This window comes from Bubalus kerabau, chromosome 17, assembly GCF_029407905.1.
Source record: "Bubalus kerabau isolate K-KA32 ecotype Philippines breed swamp buffalo chromosome 17, PCC_UOA_SB_1v2, whole genome shotgun sequence".
Classification (NCBI taxonomy): domain Eukaryota; kingdom Metazoa; phylum Chordata; class Mammalia; order Artiodactyla; family Bovidae; genus Bubalus; species Bubalus kerabau.
In genome coordinates this window covers 24,926,939-24,939,332 of record NC_073640.1, presented here as the reverse complement: position 1 = coordinate 24,939,332, position 12,394 = coordinate 24,926,939, and the positions used below count along the sequence as shown (strand labels likewise).

The 12,394-nt window shown below is 41.2% G+C and overlaps 1 protein-coding gene across 4 annotated transcripts in view; it reads right to left on the bottom strand.

Annotated features, from left to right (window-relative positions):
* Window positions 1–12,156, bottom strand: part of RBL2 (RB transcriptional corepressor like 2) — a 51,587-nt gene extending 39,431 nt beyond the window's left edge. For 2 of the 4 annotated variants that reach the window (XM_055553677.1, XM_055553676.1), the window contains exons 1-4: window positions 11,816–12,155; window positions 7,839–7,969; window positions 4,786–4,986; window positions 116–180 (exon numbers count right to left, since the gene is read on the bottom strand). In XM_055553677.1, coding sequence (XP_055409652.1) covers window positions 116–180; window positions 4,786–4,986; window positions 7,839–7,969; window positions 11,816–12,055 — 637 coding nt within the window. In that variant the 5' untranslated portion in view covers window positions 12,056–12,155. Of the gene's footprint in view, window positions 1–115; window positions 181–4,785; window positions 4,987–7,838; window positions 7,970–11,815 lie in introns of those variants that run through there. The other 2 variants (XM_055553678.1, XM_055553679.1) reach the window with 2 other exon arrangements.
* Between the last annotated feature and the right edge of the window lie 238 nt (window positions 12,157–12,394).

Below are 12,394 nucleotides of genomic sequence, written 5' to 3'. Positions count from 1 at the left end.
TCCTCGAGAAATTTTTCAGTGAGCATCTTTTCCTGATACACATTATAGGTTGACAGTAGCAGTACCTGAACTTTTAAGTAAGCTGATATTGAAATAAATATTACTCTTTCCTTACCTTTTGCATATATAAAAAGCACCCAACAAAAATGGAAAACTTCAGACACGGTACAGGGCTGTCGCCTTTGGGGGGAGAAAAAAGTCATGAGATAACAGAAGAATCAGAAAAAGACATGACACACGACTGTAAACTGGGTGAGAAACAAAACCCACAGTTGGAGGGATTGACAGCAGATTCATTTCTCATGGAAAACGTGCAAGAAGTTCTGCTCCAGTCGAACACAGGTAAGGAAACAGCTGGGAGCAAGGGAAAGCTCGCTCAGAAGAAAAATTCTGAAGAACTGTAGAAGCTTTTCCAGGTCAAGATAGCTAAGGCAGAAAATAAAACGAGTTCTATTTTTTAACGAGTTCGTTAAAGCAGGGCAATGATGTTTAATCCTTGCCATCAACTGGTGAATAAAGCCCTATAATATAACCAAGGAGAAGGATCTTGTAGCGAATGAGGCGACTAAGACACATGGAGAGCAAGTGTACAGAGTTAAGGACAGTGTGGGAACTAAACCCCAGTCTTCAGCTTCTTCTCCTCAAAGCACCTTGTTAGAATAAGGGTATGAACAAAATAACAATAAGAATGAAATGAACAAAATAACAATAGCTCTTTTGATGACATCAGCAAGGCTAATGTTGCTTGAAGACCCATGTATACAGTCAGATTGGCTTCCCAGGTGGCGCTAGTGGTAAAGAATCTGACTACCAATGCAGGAGATGTAAAAGATGTGAGTTTGATCCCTGGGTAAGGAAGATCTCCTGGAGAAGGGAATGGCAGCCCACTCCAGTATTCTTGCCTGGAGAATCCCATGGACAAAGGAGCCTGGCGGGCTACATAGTGTCGGACATGACGGCAGCGGCTTGGCACACACTCATGCAGTCAGACAGTCCTCCGATTTTTTTCCATCACAGCTGATGAACTGTAAACCCTCACTCTCTAAATACATTCCAGATTATATTAGTCATGAAAAGACTTTTTTGGGGGAGAATGCTGCACGACATGCAGGATCTTACCCCAAACAGGGATCAAACCTGTGCCCCCTGCAGTGGAAGCACAGAGTCTTAACCCCTGGACCACCAGGGAAGGCCTACGAGAGGACTTTTCAGTGGAAATTCTGGGCTTCCTATAATTCCTTATATTTTGATCATTAAGAGTACCTGTTGTAGGTACTGTTGTAGGGAAGAAGACGGAGAAAAAAATAAAAGAGTACCTGTTGTATTTGCTAAGTCATCTGCTAAAGGGAGTTTTAGACCTGTTTTAAACTGGCTTTTCTACCAAAACCTCTGCCAATGTTTAGATCAGACATGTGTTGGCTCCATATCCCAGTACACTTATTCTTACAAGGTGTTTTGAGGAGAAGAAGCTGAAGACTGGAGTTTAGTTCCCACACTGTCATTAACTCGGTACCCTTGCTCTCCATGTGTCTAGTCTCCTCATCCACTAAAAGATACTTCTCCTTGGGTAGCACATTGTAGGGCTTCATTCACCAGTTGATGGCAAGGGTTAAACATCATGGCCCTGCTTTAAACAGCAGGCTTCCCATCACAGACACATGACAAACTGCGTAGTTTTGATGCCTACCAAGATAAAAGTCAAACTTTTAGGCTTAACCCTCAAGCCATTCTAACTTTCAGTTACAAGATAGGGATGTAATGTACAACATAATAAATATAATTAACACTGCTGTAGGTTAATATATGCAAGTTGTTATGAGAATAAATCTTAAGGGGTTCTTATCAGAAGGCATTTTTTTTTCTATTTAATTTTGTATTGCTATGTGAGATTCTGAATGTTCACTAAACGTATTGTGGTCATCATTTCATAAGTCACATCATTACACTGCACTCCTTAAATTTATATAGTGCTGTATGTCAATTCTATCTCAATAAAACTGGAAGGAAGAAAATAAAATTAAGATACTCCCAAAACTGGCTCTGTAACTTGAAAACTCTGGAACAAACAACCAACTTAAGCCAAATTTCCTCTTTGCTGCTGTGGTATTTTCATTCTTCATCCTCTGCATAGAAGAACATCTATCTCTCCAAAGTCACCAAAATGGGTACCCAATGATGGTTACCAAAATCCTACCCATACTTTCAGACATGTTTCTACTTCTTCCATGGAACATTACCTAACGGGCTTATACAGAGTGAATTATTTTTGCCTCAGAAGTCCTACATTTCTATTATCTTTTGTATTTATACGTGCCTCTCCCTTATAATACTTACTGTAAGCTCTCAAAAGACAGTAACTGTGGGTTTGGGTTTTGGCCTGTTTTTACTTTTAATATTTGTGTCCTACATAATACCTAACAAAGTAGTTCATATAGTAAACTCTCAATAGTCAATGACAAATTTTCAAAGAACAGTTTATAAGAAGAAGATGGGCTCTCAGGCAGACTCTTTAAGTTTCAGTAAGAGCTCCACACTTACTGTGTGACCTTGGCCAAATCACTTAGCCTTTGAAAGGCTTGGTTCCCCCCACCTGTAACAACAGTATCAACCTCATGAAGCTGAAGTAGTGATTAAATCAAGTAATACATGCTTAATTTAAGTCTTAGCAGAGTCCCTGCACCACAATAAGTGCTCACTAAATGGTATGAATTATTATTACTATGATTGCTGCTGCTGCTAAGTCGCTTCAGTCGTGTCCGACTCTGTGCGACCCCATAGACATCTGGCAGCCCACCAGGCTCCCCCATCCCTGGGATTCTCCAGGCAAGAACACTGGAGTGGGTTGCCATTTCCTTCTCCAGTGCATGAAAGTGAAAAGTGAAAGTGAAGTCGCTCAGTCGTGTCTGACTCTCAGCAACCCCATGGACTGCAGCCTACCAGGCTCCTCTGTCCATGGGATTTTCCAGGCAAGAGTACTGGAGTGGGGTGCCATTGCCTTTTAGGGTGATATAAATGTAGACCTTTTAGTAAACTTTTCTTAGAATTTTCTTAATTAGAATTAAGTAATATATACACCTAATATAATATGTATGTGCTCAGTCACTCAGTTGTGGCCCACTCTTTGCAGCCCCAAGGACTGTAGCCTGCCAGGCTTCTCTGTCCATGGAATTTTCCGGCAAGAATACTGGAGTGGATTGCCATTTCCTTCTCCAGCAATATAATATATATACATATATAATTAAGAAAATTCTATAATATATATTATAGAACTACATTGTCAACAAAGGTCCGTCTAGTCAAGGCTATGGTTTTTCCAGTGGTCATGTATGGATGTGAGAGTTGGACTATAAAGAAAGCTGAGCACTGAAGAATTGATGCTTTTGAACTGTGGTGTTGGAGAAGACTCTTGACAGTCCCTTGGACTGCAAGGAGATCCCACCAGTCCATCCTAAAGGAGATCAGTCCTGGGTGTTCATTGGAAGGACTTATGTTGAAGCTGAAACTCCAATATTTTGGCCACCTGATGTGAAGAGCTGACTCATTTGAAAAGACCCTGATGCTGGGAAAGATTGAAGGCAGGAGGAGAAGGGGATGACAGAGGATGAGACGGTTGGATGGCATCACCGACTCAACGGACGTAAGTTTGGGTGAACTCCGGGAGTTGGTGATGGACAGGGAGGCCTGGCATGCTGGGGTCGCAAAGAGTTGGACACGACTGAACTAAACTGATAATATATATATTATATGTAATAATATATATCAAAGCAAATGCAATCTTAAATCATTTTCTGCAACACTTTAAGGAAAGAAGATACTCTATATTTTTCTATAAATGATCCTATCAGCTCATTCAGACTCAGAAAGAAGCTTGTATCCAAACTTTAGAATACTTCATTATAAACAGACAATTCCCCAAAACTGCAAGCAAAGCAGACTGGCTGCTTCCATAGCAGTGGGGTCAACTATATAAAAATGTACATTGTTTTATTTCTTAAAGATGCTTACTTACTATAAACAGCCATCACAATTTGGGAACATTTTTATATATTGAAAGAGAAGCAAACTTTATTCATTCAATTATAATAACTCCCTTTCCCCTACTTTTCTTGTCAGCATCTTTCTAGTTCTATTTCCTCTTCTACTTTATGAAACAACTTTGCTGAGAAAAGTAGAGAATCTGTATCCCATAGCTGCCCTTATCTGCCAGGAAAGATGGAAGACATTGAGCCAGAGTACGTTTTCAGACTTTACAGACATAGTCAGAGCACAATTTCATGACAGTTTCAATTAGACTACTCTCCCCCAACCGAATTTCTCTACTTTTCACTGGTTGTAAACATCCAAATACAAGGAGAAGCCTTTTCAGGGGAATTTACTCAGTTTGACATAAAAGTCAAATAAAGAGTTTATATGCATTATAATATGTAGAAAATCATAGAAAAAGTCAATAGTCAATAGAAGAAAATTAAGTAATCAAATTCTATACCCAAGGTGGCTAACTGGTGAGAGCACCGACAGTCCCGTTGTTGCATTGCTGGCTGCTAGAAGGAAAAGTTTATATGAACAAAGATTCCACGCATTTTGCAACATGAAAGAAGCTAAACTCTTCAGAGCTAAAATAAAATGAAAAGCAAGAAATTATGATGAGAAAAAAAAAGATTACTTATGAAATCACATTGATTTCTTAGGACTAGCAAAATAAACTGAGGGACGCAGACCAAGGGATCAAAACTGGAGCACAGACAGAAGAGTGTGTATTCCCGCTCAACAAATAGAAACACATACCGCTGTTTTCTTCCTCTCTGTTGACGCGGCTGCTCTTCTTGAGGATATTTAAAAATGTCCTGAAAGATGGGTTCATATTTCTTAAAAATTACAGCAGAAACAGTAAAGTTTCTTTCTAATCTCTCAGTACGTTCTCTGAAATGTGGAGGGAGATTGGCCATGTCTTCCCATTTCTTCATCTTGTTAAAAAATTCAATTAAGCTGATAGTAAAAATAAAAAGTGAGATTTTCATAATTAATACAAATATAGGTAAATAAAAGTAAATCAACATTACCTCACTATTACTTTCAGTGACATAAAATCACAACTCATGACTGACTAGCTTAGTCTCACAGGTCGGTTTATTTCTCTCATCTTCCAAATCTTTCCTAATCCAAAACTTTCCTAATCTCTTTTTCTGAGATTAAAGGTTTTTTAAATTATGAAATACACACCCACGCTATAAAATAAGTAAGTAACCAGAGAACAAACAAAACCAACATTCATGTACCAACGGATTCAACGGATATTAACGCAGCACATAAATTTTGACATGTTTACTTCAGATTCTATAGAAACAGCCAAAGTTCTCATTTGTACTCTTCCCCAATCCTTCTCACTCTTCTTCCCCAAAGATAACCATCATTCTACAGTCTGAGTCCTTCTCATCCAAGATTTTATACGTACTATGTGGTTATATACGTACCCAGCAACAGTATCTTTTGTATGTCTGATTTTAAAATTTTATATAAATAGTATACTGTAAGTAGCATTCTATAACTTACTTTTCCATTCAATAATGGCTTTTTGTTTGTTTTTTGGCCTTATCCTGCAACATGTGGGATCCTAGTTCCCTATCAAACTCACACCCCCTGCAGTGAGAGTGTGAAGTCTTAATCATTGAACCATCAGAGAATTCCCCATTCAATATTGTTTATCAGATTAATGTTGATATGGATAGATCGAATTCATTCATTTTAATTGCTAAAAATATTCCTCCATATGAACTACTATTTTTTGCATTTACTCCCCAACCAATGGAAACTGAGGCTTCTAATTTTTCTCTGTAACAAAAAATGCTATAAGGAACACATTTTTATACATGTATATTGGAATTTCTTTAAAAATTATCCCCAAGAAATAGAATTGCTGAGTCAGAGAATATGCATCTTCAACTTTACTGGCTGCTGCCAAATTTCCCACTAGAGTGACTGTGCCAATTTAAACTCTCTCTACTGTACATTAGCAACAGAGTTCCTGTTTCCCTGCATAATGGTACTGTGCGTGCATGCTAAGTTGCTCCAGTCAACTGTGTTTGACTCTGTGCGACCCTGTGGACTATAGCTCATCAGGCTCCTCTGTCCATGAGATTCTCCAGGCAAGAATACTGGAGTGGGTTGCCATGCCCTTCCCCAGGGGATCTTCCCGACCCAGGGATCGAACCCACGCCTCTTACCTCTCCTGCATTGGCAGGCAGGTACTTTACCCCTAGCGCCACGTGGGAAGCCCAAATAATGGTATTATGAGACTCCAAATTTCCCCAATCTGATGAGAATGAAATAATAATATCTAATTTTTACTTTGAGCTTCTTTGATTACTAGTGAGATTGAATATATTTGTTACATCTATTAGCTACTTGAGTTTAGGCTTTTGTGAAATCATATACTTTTCCCATTTTTTAGTAGCTATTTGTCAATTATTAACTAGTGTTAGTGGAGAAGGCAATGGCACCCCACTCCAGTACTCTCGCCTGGAAAATCCCATGGGCGGAGCCTTGTGGGCTGCAGTCCATGGAGTTGCGAAGAGTCGGACACGACTGAGCGACTTCACTTCCACTTTTCACTTTCATGCATTGGAGAAGGACATGGCAACCCACTCCAGTGTTGTTGCCTGGAGAATCCCAGGGACAGGGGAGCCTGGTGGGCTGCCATCTATGGGGTCGCACAGAGTCGGACACGACTGAAGCGACTTAGCAGTAGTAGCAGTTAGTAGTAGTAGTGGTTCTTTATTTAATTCTTGATATTGACCATTGTTACCTTGTAAATATCTTCTCCCAAACTGCTCTTTGCTTTTAATTCATTTAGTCCATTATGGCAGAAAAGTAAATAACCTGAACCCATAGGTAAGAAGTTAAAAACTGAGTTTTTGAAATGGAAATACAACTGAAGTCTGAGAAATTACTTGTGTTAAAGTATTAGATAAGTTTAGTCTAGTAAAGTCTATAATGATTATTCCATAATCTGACCTTTGCTTCTAAAGTTCCTTATCTGTCATTTAACTAGATTACTCTGTCTCCACTTTGCTTCTTTGCAATGATTATACTTAGCACCTTTTTTAAGGTTTATAGCCGAGGTGTTCAATTCTTTATCAATTGCCTCTTGTTCTTAGGCCTAAATATAACTCAGGATGAAATTCAAGATTAATAAACAGACTACAGCTAAAAGATTACATTTCTTGTTAATTATTTTAAAATAAGTGATTTTTTTTTAAACCACTAGGTCCATTAAGTTTTGACAGTGGTATTTCCTCCAAAATGCCAAACATCCTTTTCCCACCAGCCTTTAATAAGCCATGAGAAAATTAACCCAAAGTGCCCAAATAATGAAACATAATCAATTCAATTACACAACAGAAAGAAAAAGCAATTTCTTCCTTCTCAAAATATTCTTTGGCCTTCTCTCTGATATTGTAATAGTGTTACTTATCCCCCAAACAGGAAACTGAGTATTTACACATTACTTATAGAAGACACCAGTCCTGTGCATATAGTTGCTGGTTTAATACCATAAAATATTTATCTTTTCAACTTAGAGTATCTTTACTTAGAATTCTCCCAATAATTACAATAAGTCATAACCTTTAATAGTAAACTCCTCATTTAAGTGTTAAATACATTAAAATTTAAATATTTTTCTCCAAAGAAATAAAATATAATGGGTACTAACTTAGATGTGGCAAAGGAAAACCATGACCTAATTTCTAAATTTAGCATTCCACAGGCACAAAGGCTCAGAAAGTGAAACAGGATTCCTACTGTCACTAGCCGCACTTTAACAACTCTAACATAGTTACCTCTGCTCTGAACATCTCAGGATTCGAGTTAAAGATACATAGTTTCCTTCAACTGTCCCTTTGCTTACAGTTGGCACAGATTTTCTGCAAGCCACATATAAGGCACATGCTAACCAATGAAGATCATTTCCCTGTAAAAAAAAAAAAAAAAAGAAATTGAGTTTGAGCTAATGAACTATACATATTTCAGCTGAAAAATGCTTGTGGGAAACTGCATTTTCAATGATGTTCCTGTCCCAAATGCTTTTATAACACATTCTTCCAAGGAGAAGTATAAGTTTGTTCTTTCACTTTCATCTGGCTCCACCAACAGCACAGATGAAATGATGCAACTTTCAAGATGATGAAAGGCAATAGGGATTCCACGTGGTTCTCTCTCTCTCTCTCAGAACATATACCTTAGAAGTCCCAACAAGGACAGAAAATACAAGAAATCAAAAGATAAAAGTCTATAACCAGTATTCTATATTAAATATCAAATGAGTTTTATTTTCCACTGTACACTTCCATGAGACTGACACCCCACATGATCTGACAGCATGCCTGACTACTGGTTCCACAAGGGCAGGGATTTTGATGCTTTTGTGCACTGCTCTATGCCCAGCACCTGGATACGAGTGTCTGGCAAACAACAGGTGATCAACAAGTATTTGGAAAATAAATAAATACTGATTTACTTATTGGGTAAACTGATCTAAGAATCTGAGATCAAAGTCTTTTTTTAAAAATTGAGCAATCATACACATATTTTAAAAAATAACTAACCATGCAAAGATGGGCTCAATAAAGGGCAGAAATGGTATGGACCTAACAGAAGCAGAAGATATTAAGAAGAGGTGGCAAGAATACACAGAACAACTGTACAAAAAAGAGCTTCACGACCCAGATAATCACGATGGTGTGATCACTCACCTAGAGCCAGACATCCTGGAGTCCAAAGTCAAGTGGGCCTTAGAAAGCATCACTACGAACAAAGCTAGTGGACGTGATGGCATTCCAGTTGAGTTATTTCAAATCCTGAAAGATGATGCTGTGAAAGTGCTGCACTCAATATGCCAGCAAATTTGGAAAACTCAGCAGTGGCCACAGGACTGGAAAAGGTCAGTTTTCATTCCAATCCCAAAGAAAGGCAAGGCCAAAGAATGCTCAAACTACCGCACAATTGCACTCATCTCACATGCTAGTAAAGTAATGCTCAAAATTCTCCAAGCCAGGCTTCAGCAATACCTGAACCGTGAACTTCCAGATGTTCAAGCTGGTTTTAGAAAAGACAGAGGAACCAGATATCAAATTGCCAACATCCACTGGATCATCGAAAAAGGAAGAGAGTTCCAGAAAAACATCTATTTCTGCTTTATTGACTATGCCAAAGCCTTTGACTGTGTGGATCACAATAAACTGTGGAAAATTCTGAAAGAGATGGGAATACCAGACCACCTGAGCTGCCTCTTGAGAAACCTATATGCAGGTCAGGAAGCAACAGTTAGAACTGGACATGGAACTACAGACTGGATCCAAATAGGAAAAGGAGTACTTCAAAGCTGTATGTTGTCACCCTGCTTATTTAACTTATATGCAGAGTACCTCATGAGAAACGCTGGACTGGAAGAAGCACAAGCCGGACTCAAGATTGCTGGGAGAAATATCAACAACCTCAGATATGCAGATGACACCACCCTTATGGCAGAAAGCGAAGAGGAACTAAAAAGCCTCTTGATGAAAGTGAAAGAGGAGAGTGAAAAAGTTGGCTTAAAGCTCAACATTCAGAAAACGAAGATCATGGCATCTGGTCCCATCACTTCATGGGAAATAGATGGGGAAATGGTGGAAACAGTGTCAGACTTTATTTTTTTGGCTCCCAAATCACGGCAGATGGTGATTGCAGCCATGAAATTAAAAAACGCTTACTCCTTGGAAGAAAAGTTATGACCAACCTAGATAGCATATTCAAAAGCAGAGACATTACTTTGCCAACAAAGGTCTGTCTAGTCAAGGCTATGGTTTTTCCGGTGGTCACGTATGGATGTGAGAGTTGGACTGTGTAGAAAGCTGAGTGCCGAAGAATTGATGCTTTTGAACTGTGGTGTTGGAGAAGACTCTTGAGAGTCCCTTGGACTGGAGATCTAACCAGTCCATCCTAAAGGAGATCAGCCCTGGGATTTCTTTGGAAGGAATGATGCTAAAGCTGAAACTCCAGTACTTTGGCCACCTCATGCGAAGAGTTAACTCATTGGAAAAGACTCTGATGTTGGGAGGGATTGGGGACAGAAGGAGAAGGGGACGACAGAGGATGAGATGGCTGGATGGCATCACTGACTCGATGGACGTGAGTCTGAGTGAACTCTGGGAGTTGGTGATGGACAGGGAGGCCTGTTGTGCTGCAATTCATGGGGTCGAAAAGAGTCAGACATGACTGAGTGACTGAACGGAACTGAACCATCTATTATTTGTCATTTGTTTATATAACCCTGGGCTTCATATGACTTAACCACTGTGAGTTAAGCATAAAAAGTGTAAAATTATGCTTTTTCTATTTAATTTACAAGGTTACCCTGAGGGTAAAATAAGAGCTTATTTGGAGGCACTTATGCCCATCACCAAAAATAGTCCTTCTCTTTTGTCACAGGAACCACTAGGAAATAAACAATAACACGGCCTATTCAGTCATATCACCTAAGCATGTGAAAGAGCTTTGTAAATTCTAAAGCACTATCCATGAATGCTTTATGCTCCAGAAATTCCACATTACCTTACTTAACCTTCAGAACAGCTGTGTAAAGTAGGTACAAATATCTCAAGTTGACATATCACAAAACTGAGTTTGGAGTGGTTAAGTAAATTGCCCGAAGTCACCAAGACCTGTCAGGTTCTAAAGCCAGTACATTACTAGCTCCCCGCCTCCCCCAGATGTAACTAAATTAAAATTCTATTAATGCAAGAATAAAAAATAATAAGAATAAACTTAATGAGTGCCACACAGGCAAAACACCGTATTACAGTTAAATAACACCTCGGTTAGCGTTCCCATTCTGAACCTATTTGCCCTACTCTTTCCACAAACTATTAAACAACTTAAGAAAATCATATGGCCCGCAGTTTAAATATCACTCCCACGGGCAGTCAGACAGCGGATAAACAATACAGACTTCCGTGTCACTTCCCATTGGCCCGTAAAGGGGAGGTGCCTACAGAGTTGAGCCTCACTGGCTAGAATGGCCATTTTTCTAATTGCAAGCCCCGTCCGAAGAAAGGGACAAAACATGTCTAGATGACAGCGACTCTTAAGAATCCTGTGCAGTGTCTGGGGTGACCAATAGGTCCTCAAGATCGCCGCAGTCCTGACTTCCTAGAGACAGATATGAGCCTATATCCAGGTAGGCAGAAAGCCCGTTTCATCCGCTCACGGGAAGATTCGTCTTTGTTTACAAATACACAAACACAGCCCGAAACGTAAAGCATTTACTGAAATGGCAATGCCTGGACAAAGGCAATTAGGTACAGCTTGCAAAGAACTTAAGGAGAAGCCTGGAAACGCAGACGCTAAAATCGGGTTAATTTCAGCGCTAGCGCAGGGAAGCCCCCCACCCCCATCCCTTTTGAGTATGGTCCTGACAACTGCACCTGTTCAGTCTGCCAACCAGATGGCTGTATTTTTGTAATCAGACCCCAGCACGACCTCAGCCTCGAGGTGCTAATTCAGGGCAAAGGCTGTTCCCCCTTCGGAATCGGAGAGGGAAGAGCACCGAGACAGAGTTCACTTTTAGGACCGCTAAGGGCTTTTCAAAAGCCAGGTTTCCAAGACGAAAGTGGGCAGAAAGGACTTCCTTCCCGCTCCAGGCTGGGGAAGGGAGAGCCGGGGCTGACTTGGGGGGTTCCCCCGCGGGGCGCCCGAGCCGGAGAGAGAAGGGCCCCCATCCCCCGCGGCGGGGCGGGACCGCTAGGCCCCGAAAGCCGCTGGTCTCCTCCCCCGGGCGCACCTCCAGCGTGTAGCTCTCGCTCATGCTCCGGTAGCTCTCCCAGGCCTCGGCCCGCGCCGCCTCGTCCATGTTCAGACGGCTGCACAGCTCGTCAAACCGCTGCTGAGTCTGAGGGGCCGGCGACCGGGACGGCTGCGCGGCGTCCTCCGCCTCGCCATCGTCCTCCTCCTCCTCATCTGAGGCCGCCGCCGCCGGAGGGGGAGGCGGGGGCGGCGGCGATTGGTCGCCTCCCGACGGCATAGCGTACACCTGTGCGGCGGGTCCTCAGGTGAGCCGAGGGCCCGGGCCCGCAGCCATTCAAACCGCGAAGCGCCCGCCGGTCGGCCGCCCTCTCGGCGACTGCGCCGCCGCCAACGGCGCTGGACCTCAAGCCGGCACCCGTAGTTCCGTGCACGGCCTGCCGGGAAATGTAGTCCAGGCCGGAGACCCACGGGGATCAAAAATCATATTTTTAAAAAAAGTCATCTCGCGTCTTCTCCCTTGGCCTAAAATAAAACCGACTTCTCTACATTTCAAGCACCTCTTCATCGAGAGACCCATTCAGCAGGGTTGTACTGAAGAGAAAGTATCTAAGAAACG